Source organism: Pithys albifrons, chromosome 16, assembly GCF_047495875.1.
Source record: "Pithys albifrons albifrons isolate INPA30051 chromosome 16, PitAlb_v1, whole genome shotgun sequence".
Taxonomy (NCBI): Eukaryota; Metazoa; Chordata; class Aves; order Passeriformes; family Thamnophilidae; genus Pithys; species Pithys albifrons.
In genome coordinates, this window is record NC_092473.1 from 7,203,750 (window position 1) to 7,227,051 (window position 23,302).

Consider the following 23,302-nt stretch of genomic DNA (forward strand, 5'->3'; position numbering starts at 1 on the left):
CAGATAGCTTGAAAGGCAGAGCAGATGTTACTAAGCACAGTTACACGAGTAAGTTTGAGCACTGGGCCTGTTTAGTCTTGAGAAGACACAACTGAGAGGGGACCCCACCAGTGTCTGTTGTTATCTGCAGGGAGGGGTCAGAGGGGGGACCAGGCTCTGGTTGGAGGGGCCCAGCAATGGGAAAAGAGGAACAGGCAAGAACTGATGCTCAGGAAGTTCCACCTGAACATGAGGAAGATCTTCTTCACTGTGCAGTGACCGAGCACAGAACAGATTGCCCAGAGAGGGTGTGGAGTCTCCCTCGCTGAAGACACAATCCTGTGCCATTTGCTCCGGGATGGCTCTGCTGGAGCAGAGAGGTGGGACCAGATGAGCCACTGTTGTGGTCCCTTCCAACCTTACACAGTCTGTGATTCTGTTACAAGCAATGAAAAAGGTCTGGGAAATACTAATTCTTCTTAGGTCAATTACTCTTACAATGTACTATCATAAAATGAAACAGAGCTCAAATCTAAGCTGCTGATTTGCCTGTAATTGAATATCTAATTAAGTGTTTATTTGCTAACAATCTTGTTTACTGGCATTTGAGTTAAGTTTCTTGCCTTTCTTTCTTTTTTTTTCTTGTCACAGTTAGAATGAAATAGACTGGTGTATGGATTATTTGCCTGCATTGAAAAAAACTTGACTCTCCAAAGGTACATTTTAAGAACTGCTAAACAGCTAACTAATAGATAGCTGGTACAGAATGCATAGGTTTTTACATATTCTGAAAGGCAAAGAGACAAAGCAAAAATGTTGATGTGAGAGTAGGAGGTGGGACACAGGTGTCCTCTGCAGAAAAGACTTGCTCCTCTCTTCTGCTCTTTCCCAGGTTGCTTTGCTGTTGCTCCCCCACACTTTCCCCTCTTCCTTGGCTGAAGTTGATTCAAGAGTTCTGTTTTCTACTTCAATCTATTTTATGCAGCACTTGTAAGATGCCTAGATCCTCTAGCTGGCATCCACACACAACTGGGAAAAAGGCAACATCATATAGCTGCTAATTTGAGCTTCCAAATTGAAGGTTTCAATGTTCAGTTAAGATGCAATTAGTTGAAAATGAGGCATTATGCACCAAAATCCCCACATCAGCTTTGAAATTTAAGCTTATGATGAAGTAAGACATTTCAAAATTGAAGTTATGGTTGCATTTTCTCTTCCTCTGCAGACCAAACATGTGTTCATAATCCTTTCTACTTACTCATTATTTCTTAACACACAATAGCAAATTAGGTCCACATGAGCCTTTTAGATAAATAAAACCAGATCATAACTGATTTGGCCTGGAGCCCATTTTGCAATCTGCTGATTTAAGCAACGTGACCCTCAAAATAAGGGTCAAGCTAATTACAGCTGCTCAGAAATCCAGATGTTTTAGGTCTGAACTGGGTCCTGCCTACCAGCCTGAATTTCTCTGTAGTATTTAAAACTCACTCTTTGGGTGAGGACTCGAACTGACAAAGTCTAGCAGCAAAACAGTAACTTCTTGGTTCTTGACTGCATGATACCAGTGAATTCCCATCTTCTCTCCTTCACAGAGATGACCCAAAAGGTAAGGTTAACCTGGCTTCTAGACAGGTTTTACTGGTGAGTTTGTGGCATAGGATAGGTGTCATATTGGGTCCCAAACTAAACTGTGGCACAACAGTTGTGCCTGTGGCCTGGGCTGAGTCCAGGCATCAGTCCAAGGAATCAAGAGAAACTTCAGTGTATGTTACTCAGGATATCAATAGACACTTAGTAAAATGAAGACTTCTACCTTAATCTGATAATAAGTAACAGCATATCAGAATTGAAAAGGTATGTGGAAGGATATGAAAGATAAGAGTTTTAAGGTGTAAACTGATCTGTGAGTCAGTGGTGAGTTTCAAATTCACACTTTGTCACTTCCTTTGTCAGCTTGGGCATATCCCTTTGCCTCTAGTTTTTCTGGCTCCCTATTTGTGAGATAAATACATCACCCAGTGCAGGACAGAATTAAGCTCGTAATTTTATAATCTACCAAAGAGACACAGTACTCTCCTCATAGAGTCTGGTTGGTATTTGACTGGAGGTTGTATTCTTTCAACCACAGTGGGTCAAGTTAAATGAGTTCCACTTATGTCCATAGTCATTGAAAAGGTCAATTGCTGTATTAATGCAAGAAATCCCCAGCAAGTCCATAGCAAGCTCTGCTGCTGAACAGGCCTTTTACTTCACTCTGAACTCTGTGTGCTACTTTGTACCTCATCTATGAGTGCACACACCGAGATGGAGAGCTGAGTGTAGCACCAGTGCCTTAAAAGATACAAAGAAAAATATAAGAAAAGGGATATATTTAAAAAATTATTATTAAGCCTTTATAACATATTACAGCTAAAGATTTAATGAAGAAGTTGAAAGAGAAATTACTATCCCTGTTTAAGTCTTTTTTAAAAGTCTTTTTTCCCCCCCCTAAGATTAAATTTGTAGTTAATTTCCTAGTTTTTAACTGTTATTAAGCAGGGTAAATGTGGTCTGGAAAGTATCTGATGATAATCTTCCCTAATCAATTGAGATTACTTGAAAGTTTTTTTTTCCCCCTCCTTTCTTTCTTTTTTCCTTTATTTTTTGCATGGAAGAAACTTCATCTCCAATCTGGTTAGAATCCTTGATCCAGTTTTAGAACTTGAACTTTGAACTACTTTCACATTCAGTAAACAAACACTCCAAAACCTCACTTATGCAGAATACTTCATTCTTGAAATATTGTACTGTTCCTAAAATTGCATTTAGATAAAGCTGTTCACCTTCAGACAGTGATATGATTAAAAAACCAAACAAAGGAGAGAAGAAAGTTCTGACTTGCAGAAACAATCCTAGCTGGCTGTTCTGGGAATGATCTTCAGAATTAGCTCATTATTTATTCTTGGTGCACTCCACCAATTAAACAAACAGTTTTATATATAGAAACAGGGATGGGCTTAGCTTACTTTTCCAGGGTCATTTCCAGAGACTTGGACACTGAGGATGTGCAGGCTCATGTTACGCAACGCAGCAGGGTCTGTGTGTCTGTGTGTGATGTGCCCATGGTGACATTACACAGTAAGCCTGATAAAGAAAGCAAAGGCAGAGATGCCTGTAGGTAGGAGCTGAAATTCCTCTGTTTGGGTAATAACACATGAGTTATTCTAGCCACTAGAAATATGTCAGGGATCCCCTAAGGAACTGATGAGGCTGTCAAAAACCCCAAACCACTAAATTTTATTATCAATAGCACTCTGTGGAAAAAATTCAGATCACTTAGTATGTGATTGTTCAAACCTCCTGTCAAGTAAAAATTGAAGTGAAAAAGAAAAACTTGGTCATGACTTGTGTCTGCAAATGCTGTGCAGTACAATGCCAGTACTGAAACCCCTAATTTATTGCAATAGTTATATGAACTACAGTACAGCAGATTTATTGCTGCAGTTCAGGGCTGTGTTGAGACATCTTCACTATCGTAAAGACTGTGCAGAGAGTGCCTCAGGCACAAGATTTGCACCAGACTTGCCTTAAGTGTTTTAGGTATTTGATGTGGCAGGACTTTTCTTGAGGGATCTCTAGATTTTTGCTGTTGTGGTGTGGCTGCAGATGACCTGAACATTCATATCTTGGCCACCTCCTGCTGGGAGTGTCTGCTCCCCTTGCTGTCAGACTGCAAGCACTGTAAGGACACTGTGTGAGCTGTGGGGAGAGTGGATTGACACACTTCCAGATGTATCTGTAGCCAATGAAACAAGAGGATTACAGGGATTCAGCAGTTAGAATCATGTAATAGTTTAACACAAATACATATGGATTTTCAAGGCCATAGTTCTTCCCAACACTTCACATTCAGAGTTTTAAGATGAAGCAGGAACAAAGCATATCTTGACAATGGGAAGAGCTAGAGAGGGGGATTTCATTAAAGAAAATTTAGATGAAAGTAGGAGCCATAGTGTTATTATTTTTGCTGTTGCAGATCTCCCAAGTCCTGATATAAATGCTTAAGCATAGAATAAGGGTTTTTGCAGGACCTGAGAAGTTGCCAGTCATATTACTGGAATATGTAAAAAGAGTTGTGAGATATAAAGGCCACAAGAAAGTTTGAAACTTTGCTATGTCCAAGATTCCGAGAATGTTGTGACACATAAAAAAAGCTTTCAAAGTTTTCCAGGGTGGGAACAATTTATAAAATAAACAGATTACAATTTTATTGTGTCTGTATTTGGACAGCTTTTAATCTGTGTAAAAAGAAATCCAAAACAAAACTGAGAATTACACGTTGCAAGAACTGCCAACCTGCTCGCTCTCCCCTGTGTCAGCTTTCCAAGTGTGATGTGCCTCAAGTCTGGGACCAAAATGAAAATGAAGCACAACACAATTTTTATATTAGCCCCTGGATATTCACCACTGGACAAAGCTCCAGAGCAGCCACTCTTGCAAAGAACTCAATGTTAGATGTGCTTAATAGATGTCACAAATTGCCACAATATTAAGGCAGCATTCTTGAAGGCAAACAAATGTAGGAAGCAGTTGTGGATCAAGATAACTTTCCTATGCTTTAAAAGAAAAATCACACTAAAATTAGCCCTTTTTGATATATTGCAGCAACATCTTTGTTTAGACAACAAATCACCATTGCAGTGTAGTAGCCCTGGGTACTCTTACTAAGCTCAGTAAAACTAAAGAATTCATCCCTCAGCTAAGTATAGGCTGGCCCAGCTAATGAATGAACAGTTCTTCCCTGTTTTCAAGGCTGTGACTGGGAACATGTCTTTATTGCAGAGAAGCTTTCAAAATACAGATCAAAACTCAAGGGAAAAATGGTCCTCATGTTTGTATTGAAGCCTGGGAGATGAACTCCTAACATTTTGTACTCAAAATAAAAAATGGCACCGAAAGTTTAAAACACTTGAATATTTCCTTGTACAACCTTATCAAAACATTTAGTCAGTCGTGTACATTCTCTCTCTCAGACCTTTGGAGCAAATTGCCCCTGCAAACAGGCTGGCTGATTTTAAGAATAAAATACAAGTGAAGTTAATAGTGCTAAAGTGATCCTCTTAGTTGCCTCTTATTTAGTGTCATTTTTGATGGACAATGCCAGTGTTTCCTTTGGAGCCAAGGAGAGGAGAGTAACTCAGAATTACCTCTGAATTACCTCTCAGCTACACTGGGTCAAGTGTCATGGTGACTTTCTCTGGTCCCCTTGTAGTGGCTGGTGGGAAGTGGGAACATTTAGAGGTCCTTTTTTATTATTTAGAGGCTTTGGCATCATTCTGTACCACATGAATCACACAACCTTTCACTTGTTAAACTTCAACCTTGATTTAAAATTAACCAACAAGAGCAACTCCAGATTACAAGGGATGTAACAATTCCACATTACTAATCTCACCAAACTTGCTGTTATCACAATTAGTTTTAATTGATAAACATGAGGAAAGAGTCTTGGTGTTTAATTCTTTCCCCCATATTATTTCTCTCGATTTCAAGTGAAAATTTTTGGAAAAAAAAGAAGTGAGAAATATTCTTGACAGATACATCTATCAGTTGTCTTACTCTTGCCTAGGCTGCCAGCCCACTGTGGAACTGGGTACTGGAGTATTGAGAGGAAGCTTTGGAAAGGATGACTATAGAAAAAAAATGGGAAACTTTGGCCAAAAAGTTGCAAATTAAAAAAATGAGTGCATATACTATCCGTGAGCTTTTTATTTTTAGTGCAAGAAGGTACCTCACAGTTCAGCAGATATTAGCAATGTCATATGAAGCACATAAGGGGTTTATTCTTAGCCTGATTCTGCAAAGATCCAAAATTATTCTATGTCAAGAAAGAATGAACATATGAAACGATTTATAACTACAAAGTGTTACAAAATACTGGAGGAATGGTTTCTGAACTTCTTGATTTATGACCCTGTTTGCATTTCTTAAAAGTATGTATTTTAGAAAACAGATCAACTGAATATTAATTTAATTCAGGTTATCTTGGAGTCAGGGATAAGGAGAACTTTATCCTGCAATGGTCCTTATCAAAGGATGCAGACCATGCTGGCACCTGGCTTAGGGAGCCTGAACTAGTGTCAGTTCTAAGCCCACACAGGACAATTTCTTTAACAACCTTCAGTTACATTTTTTATGCTGTTTGGCATATAATTGGATCCATTTAATAACTGTTTTTTTGGCAGTTGTTTGCTTTCGCATTCTATTCCACAGTAATAGAATTGGAATTCTGGAAGACTAATGAAAGCTTTAGAGTCAAGTGGTTTTATTTTTAAAAATTATTTGTGGTTATACTGTCACTCTGCAGATGACAAAGCCTCACAATCACAACAATCCTCTCATTTAAACTTCTCTGCTTTGTGAGGGTCTGTTTATTACTGTATAGCTGCATATTTTTTAACAGTGTGGATTTCTGGTCAACAGGTTTACATTTAAGTTTTGAAAGCAATCAATCCAGCTGGTACTAGAAAAGCCCTACTTTACATGTTCATGCAGAAGAAGTAATTTTGAAGGTAGAGTTGCTTTGGGTTTGGGACTGCATAGGGACCACAAGGCCAGCAAAAGGGCTCCTTGCCAGCTGCAGAGAGAAACTTAATTCCCCAGAGTGTGTGAACCCCACAGGTTTCACTACTGAGTGACCTGGAAATGGAGTCTTGGCTTGGGGATAAGAAAGAATCTCAGACACTCACAAACTGAAGGCAGCAGGGTTTTGTTTGCTTTTTTAATAAAAAAGCACAAACTTGAAACATCAAGCAGTGACAAGACATAGAATATTCCATGACTGTTGAAAATGAGCTGAAGAACACCTCAAGGCCAGGAGTTTAATTGTTCACCCAACTGTGTGTTGTGACTCCATCCAGGCAGAGCCTTGGCTTGGTTATTCCAGAGTTAAGTGGTCTCAGGACACAAGACCTGATCCACCTTGGGGCACAGTCCAGACCCCCTGCCCCAGAAGGGCAAAGAACTGGCAACTGAACCTAATACAGTGAATTTCCAAAGCACAGAGGAGAAATAATAACACGCAACAATGTTATTTGTGTTTTTTTAAAGAAAAAGACAAATCCTCCAGAGAGAAATAAAAAAGCTTTACAAAAATTGCACATACAAGAGCAAAAGGCAATTTCATCAAAATATTTAGCAAATAATTATTTAATTGCATTACGTAACTTTATCTAGCATACAACACAAAGCTACAGCTTTATTACCTCTTCATGTACCCTTCATTCTCACCCCATACAGGTCTATGCAAAAGGCCCAAACCTCCCTGACAGAGCCGAGGCAGTACCTGTGAACAAACCCAAACCCAGAGCTCATGGAACATCCAGTGTCTGTTCTCAAAGGTTGGTCAGCTCCCCTCTCCTGAGCCAGGCTCTATAGGCCTCTCACTCGGGACAGTTTTGAACTCACCCCAATTTTCTGTTGTCTTGGCACCACTTTACAGGTATTCTCCAACCTGATCACTTCTGACAATATTTGTTTGAATAAGCAAAAGCCTCACGGAAAGACTTATTTTTGTATTAAATAAATTAGAATATAGGGCGATGGAAACCCTGGATTATAAATGACACATTAAAATAAATTTTATCTCAATACAGCCGAATGAGAAACAAGAGAATTAACAAATTTTAAGCTTATTATGGATGAATTTAATACTGAAATTTGCATGTGCAGAATTCTCTTTGAAAATTTGTCACAGCTCAGCCCTAGAATGTAAGTTAACAATTCATAGTTCACACTTAAAAGGCACAGTAAACATTAAACTTGAAAGTGCACAGCACAGTTTTTACTGAACCTGAACACAAAAAGTATTTATTTTCTTTCATGAAGCAGATACTTTTGATCTGTTGTTCCCATTAGAATCGTATAAATACATGTGCAAGTCATAGATAAAGGTTTGTAAATAGCAAATGTATATACATTAGCACGGAATGACACTGGACCAGCCCTTTAGGCAATGGCAGTTTGTTACACAGTTGTATCAAAGTTCAGTGCAGAATATATAATTTAATAATGAACACATTCACAAACTATCAAAAGAATAACTTTTCACTCTTTTATGCTACACAGAATGCTAGATGTTTTATCTTCTAGGTGACAATGGACAATTTGGGACATTAAAATGCAAGTGGACACAGAAAGAAGCCAATATTGAAAGAACTGTCATCAGTTTTGGAAAACCTTGCTTAGACAACTATTGCATTTTACACGAGGAAATATGCTCTGGTATAAAAGAACAGTGCCAATGGTATCCCCAGGTTTTTCATTTTCTAGTGATGTGAAAGAGCCATCAAAACTGATTAAAAAAACAAAGCACCTTGAAAGTATAAGTAAGGCACAGTGAGAATTCAGAATCTCTATCCAGTCCAGAACAACAGAATGCACTTTCTAAAATCCAGGAAGACAAACCTGTACTGACTTTGGGATTTCAAAAAATATAACTTGCAGTAAAGTAAGTAAGTGGAACGTAGAGCATAGCAGACAATTGTATCTTACTGTGACAAAGGCTTATGATGATAATTCTAAAATTCAGGATTGAGTCCAAGTATATTCTAAACAGACTCCTGAGCAAAGACCACAATGGGTTTCAAAGAGCTCCATCACTGTCAGTCAAAAACTGGGAGTTTCCAGAGAGTGACAGTTTGAAAATGGCAGAAGCAAGGTGATGTACTGTGCAGCAGGTCACACACACTAATCAAAACAAATCAAAGCTCATTTTTAGCTTTAACAAGACATCATAACTTTCATAAGAAGACACCTGTAGCACTTAATTCTTATGGACTTGGAGAAAAACTTCATTTAGTTAATTCAGTGGTATTACAGAATTAGTTAAAGTGCTTTAGAGAGAATAAAAATAATTCACATTTCTCTTAAATATATTTATTCCTTTTGAAACTTGCCATCAGTAATAATTAACTCACATTTTAAAACTGATGGAACAGCATTAGCCAGAAAGAGCTGGTTATCTTAGAGGGGGCATTTATTAAAATATTTCATGTATTTGCCAAAGTCCTGTGCCAGAAGGGCTTATCTGTGCTCTGTGTTGAACAATGGCATTAGTCACCTTTTGCTTTTGCCTTTGGCCAGTGCCTCTGTGTAGGTGAGGTGGATGAAGTCGAAGAGTTGCGAGGCATTGGCAGCATTGCCCAGAATCCTGGCGAGCTCGTCCTTGGACAGCGTGACCAGCTCCGCGATGCTCTTCACATGGTGCATCAGGGCCCGGCAGTTCTTGGCATTAACCCCCGGCATCTTCAGCAGGAAGTCCTGCGGGCCAGGGTTGTACCTGTCGGACTCGGGCAGGATTTCCGAGTCGGCGGTGACGGCCATGGCGGTCTCTGCGTCGGGCTGCGGATGGTTGAGCTTCAGCTCCTCAAACAGCTCGGCAGTGGCGTGGGGAGACGGGCACCACAGGATGCGCAGCTTCGGGAAGTGCAGCGTAAGAAGGGTCAGTTTAGAAGTAACATCATTACCAGAAATTTCCTGATGTAGAGAGCCTCGTGGGATCAAGGAGAAGGATTTGTTAGGGTCAAACTCAATCAGGAGAACCGGCCGCTTATAGTACCGGCACATGGAAACGCACTGGGAATACAGTCTGCCGTTGTTTAAGGAACCAATCAGATCGCTGATGCTCTTCCGCTCTACACAGATATCAGGAGTCAAAATATAATCTCCAACTTCCAGAGTAACAGGCTCAATGTCAATACCACGACGGTGGATCAGCGATGGAAGCTCACTGCGGAACTCCCGCATGTCCACGATTATAGTTTGCTGGACGTCCTTCTGTTCCTGTCCACCTGAAGAGCAAAATACATACAGTTATCCCCACACTTGTGACCTCCAGCTCCAGTTGTGTAGTTTCCCTGTGTGCTGCCAGTGCTTTTGTAACGGATGGACTTCACATTGCCAATTATACCTCAAATTCAGCAGTATAATAAATCCAGGCTTCATTTAATTTTCAGTTGCCTAATTATGTACTGTAGTTTATGGAGCATGCTCTGCACTTTAATAGAACTACCATGCTGCCTGCTGTTAAGCTTTGTGCATGTGACAATGAAATACATTAAACTGTACATGAAAGTTATTTAAATGAACCAGGAAAATTCCAGCTGTTTCCCACAGAAATATGGCATTTTATTCTAGGAGTTACATGTTGGCCTCTATAGATCTGCAAAAGGACACATGAAGAGACTGCAAGCACCAAGGCCAGAAAAGACATTAAAGAAAATATTAGAGAGCATATGATAAAGGAGAGCAGGATTACAGAAATGACAGCAAAGAAAAATGGACACAGCTGTAAAGATAAAGGCAAAGTATAGATGTCAGAGGAAAGGAACAAAAAAGTGGTTAGAATTGCAGCGAAAGAAAAAGCGTGTTTTATTGCAAAGAAAGTAATCAAAACCATAACCTGCAGTTGTTTACCCAGGCAGTCTATTTTGCCAGGATGAAAAGAAGTCCCAAACATTTACTAGCTCAAGGACAACACTGCCTCTGACTATCTGTAGACTTCAGTTTCTATGTTTTAATTTCTCTCCCTACAAGCTGCACTAGAGAGTCACATATCCAACAAGCTGCCTAGAAACAATCCAAATGGTATCTGTCTTCATGGTAAAATCCTTCATTAGTCTGTGTTGTCAAAGAAAACCACAATTCATTGTTGCTGGGAAATAATGTCTCTTTACCATGAAGACTGCAGAGCCAGTGTGCCACGTGTCTCTGACCTTGGTGCTGGGGGCCCTGGCTGGGACTCAAAGTGATGGGCCTTTGGCAGAGCTCAGAGCTGAGGCCTCACCTCGGGCCCTGCTCACCTGCTTTGCGAGTGTCAGCAGCAACTCCGGCAGGTTTAGCGTCTCTGATGAGGTCTAAGTTTGTTTCATCTCTTCCCTCTCTTTCTTCAGGAACAACCATGCTGGCCTTCTCTCTAAGGAACCACAAACAAACACACACTAAAAACTGCAAATATGTGAGACAAGTAGATCAAAGTAGTTTAATACCCTTCATCCAGGTGTAAAATTATATAGAGTCCAGTATAATTGCAGACCTGACCAGAACTGCAGTTTACGAGGCTTTCCTGCTCATTGGGCTAGATGTTGTATTTCTATTTCAATTATCAGCACTTTTTAGCAGCTGATTTTGTTTATTTTTAAAACTTCTCAGGGCATAATAAACAAAGGAATTAATGACTAGTAATAGCACTATAATATATCAGTAAAAATATTGTCTCATACAGGCTAAGGAAATAATTATTTTGTTTCCCCAACTGACTTAGGTTATAAAAGCCTGAGTAAATATCTTACAAGAAATGTTACTTGCAGACAAAAGCACAATTACAAAAATGAAATTCACAATTAGGGAAAAATCCAAGTGGTGCTGTTTAGCCTCTGAAGTTTAATATTAAATCCCCCTAAAATTAATAAATAAAATAGGTTTTGAGTTTTTGTTGATTCTCAGTGGGAAAGTTCTCTTAATATTTGAAAAGCAATTGAATTAAAAGTTTATTTAAAGCCTTCACACAGGTAAGAACTTCACTCTATTTAACATGTAAACATATAAAGGAGTTACATGAAACACTACTAATAAAGGTAGTTGGACTAATTGTGCTACCGAATGAGCTTTTCAAAGGCCTCCTTCTCTTTCCTCAGAGCTGTGAGATAGCGCTGCTCTTCTGTGGAACCCCCATAGATGAGGAAATAAACTCTGTAGGCACAAAAGAGAAAAAAACATCTCACAAAACTACATATAGAGTTAAAAACACCCACAACACATATTTAAGATTAGTAGCCTGACAAGTTGGTCAACAGTGTATTAACTGTAAAGTTTTCTATATTTTTAATTAATCTGTGAAATTTATTCATAAAAGTGAGGGTGTATCAAATACCTATCCAGAGTGTGGTGACCTTTCTGTCAGCTAATACTAGAATCAAGCATAACTGCAAATACTTCTCATTTTCCTTATTGTGTTTTTCTTTACTTGTTTTTCTGTAATAGTTTCTGAATTACTGGTCTTGAGCATGACCAACATCAGAAAATGTGAAAAGTAATTAAATCCAAATGAATCCTATTGTATAAAAACCCTACCTAAAAAAATGTTTTCAATTGAGGCTACACCTCAAAATGGTCTGCTGCCCCTAAGATCATGGAGAGAGGTCTTGAAGAAGATGGAATGAACTTTGTTTTATTTTTAACAGGTATGTTTCTGCTGTTAAGGGACTAAATACTTGCTGGAAAGTAAAGATTCTCCTTTGGTTACACCAGACATTTTGCTTTTGAAAGAGGAAGAGGGCTAAACACGAACTAAAGGGTAGCTCAAGAAAATGAGCGGCTGCATGTTCTGCCTTGACTGCTGACAGTGCACTTTTCATTTTTTAAGACTAGAATTACCAAGTGAACTTGCCTCAAAGGCTTCCCAGGCCTGCTTGCCTTGTAGATCTCCAGCTGCCGGACAAAGGTGAGTTCTGCATCATATAACACAACGTATCTTGGCTCCACCTCGTGCAGGACCCGGGTGAGCGCGTAGGGATCCCCACAGCCCTGCAGCGGGTGGATGACGGTGAGCGGGTCCTTGAAAACACCATAGTAACAATCTGAGGGTAAGCTCACATCAAAATCATCAGGAATGGCCTCCCCAATGCTGCTTTCTTGGCTACTGCTTAATTCCTTGTTATCTTCCACCTCTAACTCCTCTCTCTTTTCCTCCTCAGTTTTACCTATCATTTGGATTATAGTCCGGTCTTGTTGCTTCTTGTGTTTGTTTTGTTTCGAAGAAGCTGCAAGTTTGGCTCTTTTGGCTTGAGGCCCTGGGTCTGATTTGGCATTTCCTTTGGACTTGATGGGTTTTCTGTCCATAATCCACATTTCTCCAGCTTTCTCATCCTTTCCAAAGCTTTTGTTATACAGTCTTGTTAGAAAAGCTTCTGGTCCAGCAATAATATACTCCCTGAGCTGCGCACAGGCTCGGTCATCGCTGGCACAAATCAGCACTTGCCCTGCAGTCAAAAACAACATCATGTTTACAGTCTGTAATTCTGTGCTTCTTAGCCAGCCACAAGGCATCTCCTGAGCAAATTGGTTTTACTGATCCTCGAAGTATGCCTGCCAAAGACTTTTCTCTTTGGTTGTCACAGTTGCTCTGACCTTTGAGAGAATCTAAATTGCATGGGCGTTTTGTATCAAGGAAGATTAGAGAAGATTAATGGAAGTTCAGCATTCCTTATTCTTACAACATCAGAATTTGGGACGTTTTCCTTCTGACCATCAGAAACATAGTATGTATTGAAACATAATCACAACGACTGTTTTTTAAGATGTGGAATAAGAGAGAACTTAATTTAGACCATTCTAATTTTCAGCCTTTGTCAGCTGTGTTAGAAAGTCCAAAAAAATACATATTTCACACAGTATTATTGACATTTGTGGTCTTGAATAACAATTCTCCACAAGCTGACTCAGATAAACTCCTACAACACTAGGTGAGCCAGATCTTATCCAGTCAGAACACTGTGGGTGGGAGAAAAGAGCATTTTTTTACCCTTACTATTCCCTAAAATAACACTTGCTGAAATTTAAGGGGATGAACAGCTCTAAAATAGGAAAGGCAGCAAAGCAGTTAGACTCTCTACCCTGCCTTCTAATCTCTACACAATTTATATGCATCCCCTGGAGAAACAAATTTTCTTGTGCAGAAGAATGTATGAGTTAGTAAGGGCGTAAGATAGAAACCCTTTTGTTTGAACTTGAATTTCAGAAATGAGTGAATGATTATTATAAATTTCCACACCAGTTTTATTGGGTTTGGAACTTAAGGTATCAGTATTATACTGAAATGTAAGTTAAAATATTTTTTCAGAACAAGACAAGTTCTTTCCTTAACAGTACAGTATAGTAACCAACAGCATTTCTCTTTCAGAGCAAGAACTAAATATGGGTTTATGTAAAACTATCTAATTTTACATAATTTATGTAAATAATAAACATAAACTCCTGAAGTTCACAAATTATTAAATTTAAACTAGCTGTTTTATAAAACTACAGTAAAGAGTTAGGTTTTCCCTCTCTCCAAAGCAGAAGCACTAACCAGCTGTGCTGTGAAAACTTTCATCATTTATATTCTCTCACCTGGACCACCAAGGTCATAACTGTTCTTGTTCTCATTTTCAATCTCTTTCAGTACTTCTCTCAAAGCTTCCCATTTTGGGTTACTTTCTAGAACCAGTTCGCGTTTTAGTTCTGAAACAAAGTAAGATTGAACATAGCAGCTCTTCCAGCCAAAATATCCTTCAGACTTTCAATTAGTGGTTAGGTGTCAATAGCTTGATGGCTGTTGGCAAATATGATATTCAACAGCCTACATATGCAATGTGTTATGTGACTGGGTTGGAGAACACTCTTACGTTTAAAAATGGGGATAAGTGTTTTAGTGAAGCAAAAAAGTTGAAATATTCACTCATTCTTCAATTCTGAAAGTCCCAGGTATAATTTTTTAATAAAAGTAACCACATGTTCATATAAAATAATAATGATAAGCTAAACACCGATGTAATGCAAGAACAATTCCATAAAAAGCTCTCCCAGTGATCAGCTGAGCAAGCTTAGGAGAACCCCTTATTTTTCTTTGACTCTTCTGTGTTGTTCATTACATGCTTTTTGAACTAAGATTATGCCTCATCTTATCCCAGCTAAGAGACTGAGATCCTGAGCTGTGTAAGTTCATGCAGGGAACCAGAGCACCAGTAATAACATGCAAAGCACTTGAAATCGTGTGACACTCCCAAATTTAGAATTAGGACTGATCAGTACCAGTTTCCTTCTTCACATCACGTTTCTCAGAGACTTTGCCTTTCTGATGCGGTTTCTCCTCTGCAATGCGATAAACTCGAGCTCGAGCGTTCACAAACATCGAGGTACTGGCGTCAAGGAAGAGCCAGCCTGGGGAGGAAAGGAGAAGGAAGCAGGAGGGGAGTACCTTGCTGTCTGCAATGGGTTTGTGTTCCAACCCTCTGCAGCACAAGCCCCACATCTCTCACCTGGAATACCTGTGCTACCTGCTTGCTGTGTTATGACCAGCTTAATGAGAGACAAATGTGATGCAAATCTCACACTGTTAAGTAACAGCAGTTAAGTGGGAAGATGAAAGCATTATCTGTCAATAAAAACCTACGTCCTTATGGCTGGTTATGTAAAACCTAATTAGACCTTCATATGTTTGGGAATGCTAATTAAAAATATCAACATTTCACTGTTTCATGCATTAACTTGTATGGTTCTTCAGTGTTTACCTGAATTCTCACCAAAAGCTTTTTCACTTGCTTTCAGGGACTCCAGAAGATTCAGGAAGGTGACACAATCATACTGAGTTAGATACAGGAGCAAAGTACGGAGAATCTTCAAATCCTGGACCAAAGATTTTGTCTTAGCTCCAAGCTGATGCCAGAGAGGATCTAAATAGTGACGTATTGTCTAGAAACATAACATGGGAAGTTCAGGATGGCAAATATATAGTACACTAACCATGCTAAGAATGCACTTTTTTTTTCTTTATAGGGGATGCCACTAATTTCCTGAAGCTATTAAAGATACCAAATTAAAGATCTGGTGGTAAGGTATTTGTTTTTACATAAGTTACCATTTTTTAGCTAAGTTAACATAATATAGATGCCCTTATATAAAATATTTCAGCAATTAGCAGATGTATATCTATTAATGCTTTCAGTACATTTTTCCTTTCCACCTAATAATAAAATACTGGTAAAATAACTGCACCCCCTTATTTTACTGGCACTGGCCTGTTGTATTTAGTATCTAGTGTCTGTTACTTGGGTAAAGCAAAAACCATTATGTCATTTAAATAATGTCATTTAATTTCCAAAGTAAGATTGGTATCATGCAGATGTGCAACTATAGAGCTTAAGGAAAAAACCTCTAAATATTTAAAGTTCAGAAAGCCTTATATCAAGATAAATAAGTTAAAAAATAACTGTGTTTCACTATGTTGGTTGAAGTTCATGGTCTCACCCTACAGAAAGCGTATGTATGCCAAACATTGCACATCTGCAACAATTATTGACATATATAATGATTAAAGACACAACAGATGCATGCATGTGCATATTATCTATTATATACAGTGCTTCTACTACAGAAAATAAAGAACACAAATAGGTAAGAAAACCACAAATCAAGATGTTCTCACTGCAGCAACTTGGGAAATGCAGAAAGAACAAAAACCCTACTGGCAATTGTCACATCACTATTATTGTACCAGTAATAAACATGCCATGGGAGAACACTCAGCTGCTGAAGGTTATTTACTTTACAAAGAATATTTCTATCTGCCTGGCAGCTGGAAGATCTACATCCCATTATTTAGACACTGCAAAACAATCAAAGTGGTTACCTTGTCGAAAGGTTTGCCAATAGCATTTTCTAAAGAGAGATCTTCTACTTCAAGAACTGGGTTATAACGTTTGAGTTCTCTCAGACATGCATTCAAAATGTCCAGGATTGAAGTCTGGATTGCAAGCATGGCAGGGGTCATTGCCACATGTATTTCCACCACTTCAGGTTTATGCTTCTCTAAAAATGAGTTCACTGCTATATGAAATCTAAGAGGAAAACAGCTTATTAAGATTTACATGGAAAGTTTTTTTGACTCACATTACTCAAAAAGTTTGTATAAACTACAATTACGATTGTTATAAATGTAAACAAGTAAGTTAATTCCAAAACAAATCAGATTCTACTGATGTGAAGGCTGCAATCTTAGGAACAGCCTCAGAAAACCATCTGTTCCACAGTGATGACTGTAGTCATCCAGTCATGTAAGCCCACAGAGTGGTGAATGATCCACAGAAAATCACTGCACTAGACTCTGCATCATCATTACACATAGCAAATCTTAAAGTAAACCCAAAAAATCTTGTCACGGGGACACTGGAACAGGTTCATGACTCCTGTGAAGTCCCAGGGCAGCACCAGCAGATCCTGTGCCATTCCCAGCTTGCAGAGCTTGTTGGAACGGCCCCTGCAGCCACAGGCACGGATACGTGTCTGCCTGTCCCCAACAGGACGAGACTCAGCTCACAGAGCCGCATGGCTGCTGCCCTCTGAGCTCCATGAGCACCTCCCTTCCTGCACGCTGCACCCCCCGCCCTTTCCACCGTTTGGAAGCCAAGAAAAAAAATTTAGAGAGCTTATATGCAACCTGCCCTAGTTAAGTCCACTTCTACTTCCCTGGGATATTGGAAGAAAGACTGTTAAAAAAGAGTGACAGTTCATTAAAGTGGAGTGAATCACATTCTAGCCTGGAACAAACGGGCAGAGCTCCTGCCCAAGGCAAGAGCACTGAATGGGTCAGCAGATAAAGGGTTCCATTCCATTTGTGGCTCTGCTCCTGAAAGACTTAACATGTGCCACAACCTGGGCAATTTCGTTTTTATCAGTCATCAAGAAATATTCTTCATACACAACATATATGTAGAAGAAGATTAAAAATATCTGACGTGTAGAAAGAGATCCATGGAGTTCCATCACAGCTGGAAATAAATACCTGCAAGAATGGCAGAACTGAGAGGCTGTATTCCTGTTACTTCATGACTTAAATATTCAGTTTAGTAACTGAAACTTTCCTTCAGCTATTAAGAATGTCACTTTTTACTGTGATTTCTGTTGGCTAAAAGGACAGTTATACCATAAGGTTCAGCTCCTTATAGAGTTAATTTGAGTCTATTTTCAAAGTACTTACAGAAATGTAGCATCTTCAATACCACTTCTGTCAAAAACTGAATGAAATTTGTTTGGGAATGTAAGAGGGAACAGAGATTAGCAGTGTCACTGCATACACCTCATTTTCTGAGCAACCCACTGTCACGTCCTTCATCTTCCTTTCAAGTTTAATTCTCCAGTGAAGCAAAGAAGTGTCTCACCTTGGCCACAGATAAAGCTTACTGACAAAGAGGTTTTTCATCACTCTTTCCACGTGGCAAAAGCCAGTGTTAAATGCAACTGCATTGTCTGTGAAAGCTTTAATGAAGCCTTGCTTGTTCTTCTGGCGGTAGAGCCGCAGGATAAAGGCTTCCTGGCAGGACTCGATGATTCGGTGTGCTTTGTACACCAAAATACCTGGAAAATGAGACATTTTCAGGTTAAGAAAAAGGTGAGAAAGCTCCAACTTTGTACAGATTCTTTCTCATAACTGTCTGATTCTTCTAATGTTATTTCAATTATAGGAATTTAAATCTTCTCAAATGATTGTTGAACAAACTTTCTGAGGTTCAAACAAGAGATTCCTCAGTTTCAGTACCATGGAATTGCCAAACAACAGAACTGGGTTAATGATCCATCTTGTGCTTGAGTGGCAGGACTTACTAGCTTAGAAAATTCTTTACTCCTGAGGCATAACTTAAACTTGAGCCTTTTAAAAGGAGGAAAAGCATGACATAACATACTGTTAGAACAAAGCAAGTTTGATGGTTTTAAGTCTGGGATATTTACATTCTTTTGTTAGAGAAGTTCTGGAATGAGTCTTGTCAAGTCTGTTTCATTGGTATCAATTCAAGTGCTTACACAATCAAGGAACTTCTGAAAACATTTATTTTTCTTTTCTCCTCAATCTGGTAAGTCACATTCACATTTAAGGGCAGCAAGTACTATCAACTGTATGAGCACACCACTAGTTTTCTTCAGGGCTATGGGTGTATTAGGAATAAAAGACTTATCAAGCACATTTTAGTAAAGAGAAATGAAGCAACAATTTAATTTAATTTAATTAGGCATTTGAGGCAAATACTTCTGGGATTCACAGTTCACTTAGCCAAGACCTGTTAAACCAAGGCTTATTTTTTCCTCACACTTAATCGTGTTAAATAGCACATTGCATTTTCTCCCTCTCCCCCTCCTGAAGTGAGGCCTGTGTGGTAACTCCTCTGTTCACGCTTCCAGTGGGAGCATAAATGCCTCTCTAGAATGGAAGCAAATCAAACAACACAAGCTTTACCTTGTACCTACTTAAGCCGATGAACTTACAGTGCATTTAAATCTGTAACAAGTTTCTTCAACTCAGCACTTCCATATAACTGCTAGCCATTCATGATTAAGTCATGGAATAACCCCCAAAAGCTGTTTTTCTAACTAGACATTGTTAGATCTGTCCCATGAAGCAGATTTTTCAGGGCATAATAAGGATTGTACTCATTTCTGAACAACTTCCAGTCTGTCAAAATGTGACTCCGAATGGACATGACAGGAGACACCAAAGTTGTAAGAGGCCAGTAAGACTGTGTGTTTATCATCACACCTTTCTACTTTTAGTCAATAAATACCTGCTTATGGAGTGAGCTCATATCTGCTCTGTAAGCCCTTTTATTACCACTTTTTATCAAACCAACTTGTATCGGTTTTACTGTGCTGTCCAGTACATCATTTCTACTTGGCTAAACCCATCAGGAATAAATTCTTTACTGCAGTGATAATTTCTTATCTTCATTTAGATGGATTTATGAGCTTATCAGATGTTAATTCACATGTGATTCTACATTAATTTTATAAACAACAGAAGTGCTTTTGCTGTGTAACCTCCTCAAGAAACACTATTGCAAGTTTTTGTTTTGTTTTTGTTCAATCTCATACACAGATAAGGTACATGGAACCAGGTGCTGGGGAAGTTGGAAATGAAGCAGCTGGTCTGTCACAGCTGCTCTGGCACTGACCTCTGGTGGCCATGCAAACCCTGTTACAGCTCTGTCTTTAGGACAGGACTATTTTAAAATCTTTGCTGTATTTCTTTTCATCGTTTTTTTTTCTTTTCTGGCAGGGTAGAGAGGTAGAGAGGAGGGAGTTAAGAGGGAGAAATGAACAGAGGTTGCCCAGAAAATATTCTGTTCTTTTTAACCTATAAATATCAGAATTCACAAATCTGGTGTCCTTTGACTTGGGCATAAAACTGTTCAAAAAGTTTTACAGAGTGGAGCTTGTTATACATTAATTAAAAGGAAGAGGATACAGCTTCTGAAGCAGAAACTTAAATTCTAAACATTCAATATCCAGCTAAGTTTAATCATTAAGATGTTAACCTTAGATAACAGTATTCTTGTATCTCTGGCTCAAATATCTTTTACCAGCTCTCCAGGCTGTAACAGGGTTTCCAGCTTAGACAGAACATAAAAACAACACTGGCTGGAGGAGAAGGGGAAGAGAACATCAGAGGAAAAAGACAGTGTCCAAGGTGTGTCAAGAGAGAGGTTAGTAAGGTATTGATATTTTTGATGAGTATTTTTTGAGAGGTAATTTGTTAATGCCAAAAGTAAGTAGTGTGCATGGCTGATAAGACATGACATCTAAATCAGTTTTAATCACAGACCATTTAATCATAGGCCATTGTCCAACAGACCACTGTTTCACCAAGTGCAATTAATTATTGTTCTTTAAAAGCCAGTCTGAATTTCATGTTTCTTATGTCAATGACATTGTTTAACTGCCGATTTATTTTCCTGCCACAAAAATGCATGCCAGTATATATAAAAAAAGTGAATATTTTAAAATGGTATGACTACATAAGGTATAATTAAATAAGTTTGGAGTAAGGAAAACTATTAAAAACATGAAAGAACTACAAATTTGTTCCTTTTTCCTCAGTCTTTATAGGAAAAAAAAAGAATAATCCTTCAACCACCATACTGGTTAGAACTCTTCATATAGAACAAAGCTTTATGTATTTTCAAACAGAAGACTTTTACCTCCATTTCATTAAACTCTTACCAGTAATGAGGTTTGCAGGAATTCTGTCAGTGAGGAAATCCACCACCAGGATCCGACTTGTTGCAAAGATGACTCCTCCTTGTGTGTAAAACTCGTACCGAGTATTATTTGCAATTTCATTGGTAACACGCCGGGGAAGGTGAACAACCCCATCTGACCTCAGCTGATCAATAAAATACTCCTAAACCAAATACAATAAAAGCACGAGACATAATTGGGACAACTAATTAAAGGGATGCAAACCCCACCTTTATTAGACCTACTCTATTAATTTTGAGGAGCAGTTCAAAACAAATTAAAACATGTTAAAGGAAGTCAGAATTACTGTAATTTTTTCTGCTTTGATATACTTTGTTCAGTTTCAAACTCATCTGGGTGATCTAAAAATCTATGTATTGTCAGTAGTAGCTAGAAAATACTGAAGTATGAGCAACTGACACTCAAAAGAAGCTTACACTTACTTCTATTTCCATAGGTCATTTTCAGAGAACATGCAATTTTAATACTGTCTTAAGAAGAGAGAATTGGGAAGAGCTCATCTTTTAGTGCCCTCACCTGCCATCAGACAACTACAGCAGGTAGGTCATATACACAAAGTTAAATCTTCTAAACTACAGCTGTGCTATTATTCACCCATGGTCACTATAAAAAGTCCGCAGGGCCTCACCTCCCTGATGTGGGAAAACCCTCTGGTTCCAGGGAAAAAAGAGCAGCTTTCTTTTTGTACAAGTAGGGCCAAATCTGTCAGCATGTTTCATCCTTTTCTGCTCAGTGGTTACTTACAACTATGTATCTATGCTTGTTTTAGCTAATTATTGTTATTAGGGCTTTATTGTGCTGCAGGTGTAGGAATTCAAGCAATGTGATCCCGAGTGTGCCTGATGTGACAGCTGCCCACGGGACCTGGGGGACAACCAGCTGTCCCTGAGCCAGCAGTGCCCTTGTGGCCAAGGTGTCCTGGGGGGCATTAGGAAAAGCATTGCCAGCAGGCAGAGGGAGGTGATCCTGCCCCTCTCCTCATCCCTGGGGAGGCACATCTGGAGCGCTGTGTCCAGTTCTGGGCTGCTCAGGACAGGAGACACGGAGCTCCTGGAGCGGGTCCAGGGGAGGGTGACAAAGAGAATGAGGGGACTGTCCTGAGGGAGCTGGGCCTGTTAAACCCTGAGGAAAGACGGCTGAGAGGGGACCCCATCAGTGTCTCTCGGTGTCTGCAGAGAGGGGTCAGAGGGGGGACCAGGCTCTGCTCGGGGTGCCCAGCAGTGGGACGAGAGGAACGGGCAGGAACTGATGCTCAGGAAGTTCCACCTGAACATGAGGAAAAACTTCATTGTGCAGTGACTGAGCACTGAACGGAGACCAGAGAGAGTGTGCAGTCTCTTCACTGTAGATATTCCAGAACTATCTGGACACAATGCCGTGACATTTGCTCCGGGATGACCCTGATAACTCACTGTGGTCCCTCCAGCCTGACCCACTCTGGGATTCTGTGACAGCGCCCAGCCCGGTCCCCGCGCTGCCCTCCCCGGGTCCCGCACCCCCATCCCCGCACCCCCATCCCCGGCCCAGGGGCCACCCCGCACACCCATCCCGCACCCCCGCTCCGTACACCCGCTCCGCACCCCCATCCCCACATCCCCACCCCGCACCCCCATCCCCGTACAGCCGCCCAGGGGCCGCTCCCTGCCCGGCGCGCTTCGGGGCCGGGGCTGACCCTCGCTCACCTCCTCGGCGGGGCCGGTGTTGAGCACGAGCACGAGGCTGGCGGGCTCGCAGTAGAGGCGCAGGAAGCGCAGCAGCAGCCGGTCGATGCCGAGCCCGCGGGCGCACACCACGAGCCCGTCGCGGTGGAACAGGTCCAGGAAGATCTGGCTCTCGTGCTCCAGCAGCGCCGCCATCGCCGCCCTGGGCGCGCTCACCGCCACACCGCCCTCTGCCGGGGCCTCCCTGCGGTCCGCCAGCGCCGCCCCGAGCGGGGACAGCGGGGACAGCAGGGACAGCGGGGAGGGGAGAGACAGCAGGGACAGCGGGGAGAGCGGGGAGAGCGGGGACAGGGACAGCGGGGACAGCGAGGACGGCGGGGACAGGAGAGACAGCGGGGAGGGGAGGGACAGCAGGGACTGCGGGGTGGGAAGGGACAGCGGGGACAGCGGGGAGGGGAGGGACGGCGGGGACGGGAGGGAGAGCAGGGGCAGCAGGGAGAACGGGAATAACAGGGACAGGAGGAAAAACAGGGACAGCAGGGAGAACGGGGATAACAGTGCCGGGAGGCACAGGAGGGTCCCGATCCCCAGTGTGGACAGTGAGGCAGGACGGGCCCGCCGCCCTGCAGTGCTCCCCACGGAGCTGCCCGCCGTGTCCTCCTCGTGTGCCGCCTGTGCGCGCTGGGTGTCAGTGGCAGGTTGCGATCTTCTATTCGATTATGTGTTACCACCTGAAGTTGTGCCAGGGCAGGGTCAGGATCTCAGGAAAAGGTTCTTCCCCCAGAGGGTGGTGGTCACTGAACAGGCTCCCCAGGCAGTGGGCACGGCCTCAAAGC

The 23,302-nt window shown here is 40.8% G+C and overlaps 1 protein-coding gene and 1 long non-coding RNA gene across 3 annotated transcripts in view; one reads left to right on the plus strand and one right to left on the minus strand.

Moving 5' to 3' along the window:
* Positions 1-6,714: 6,714 nt before the first annotated feature.
* On the minus strand, positions 6,715-22,661 carry ERCC4 (ERCC excision repair 4, endonuclease catalytic subunit). 2 transcript variants are annotated; one of them, XM_071570798.1, is made up of 11 exons: positions 22,488-22,661; positions 20,767-20,947; positions 17,937-18,132; positions 16,409-16,616; positions 15,291-15,471; positions 14,812-14,940; positions 14,131-14,241; positions 12,410-13,001; positions 11,620-11,712; positions 10,824-10,936; positions 6,715-9,812 (listed from the first exon to the last, which is right to left on the minus strand). In XM_071570798.1, exons 1-11 carry the CDS (start codon positions 22,659-22,661, stop codon positions 9,079-9,081), a joined length of 2,712 nt encoding a protein of 903 aa, XP_071426899.1. In that variant the 3' UTR covers positions 6,715-9,078. The 2 variants fall into 2 exon arrangements, with proteins under 2 accessions (XP_071426899.1, XP_071426900.1); XM_071570799.1 differs by lacking the exon at positions 14,131-14,241.
* LOC139679254 (uncharacterized) overlaps positions 12,495-23,302 on the plus strand; it is a 268,799-nt gene continuing 257,991 nt past the window's right edge. The window contains exons 1-4 of the long non-coding RNA XR_011699173.1: positions 12,495-12,605; positions 15,328-15,609; positions 20,130-20,249; positions 21,242-21,344. This is a non-coding gene — a long non-coding RNA (uncharacterized lncRNA). The remainder of the gene's footprint in view (positions 12,606-15,327; positions 15,610-20,129; positions 20,250-21,241; positions 21,345-23,302) is intronic.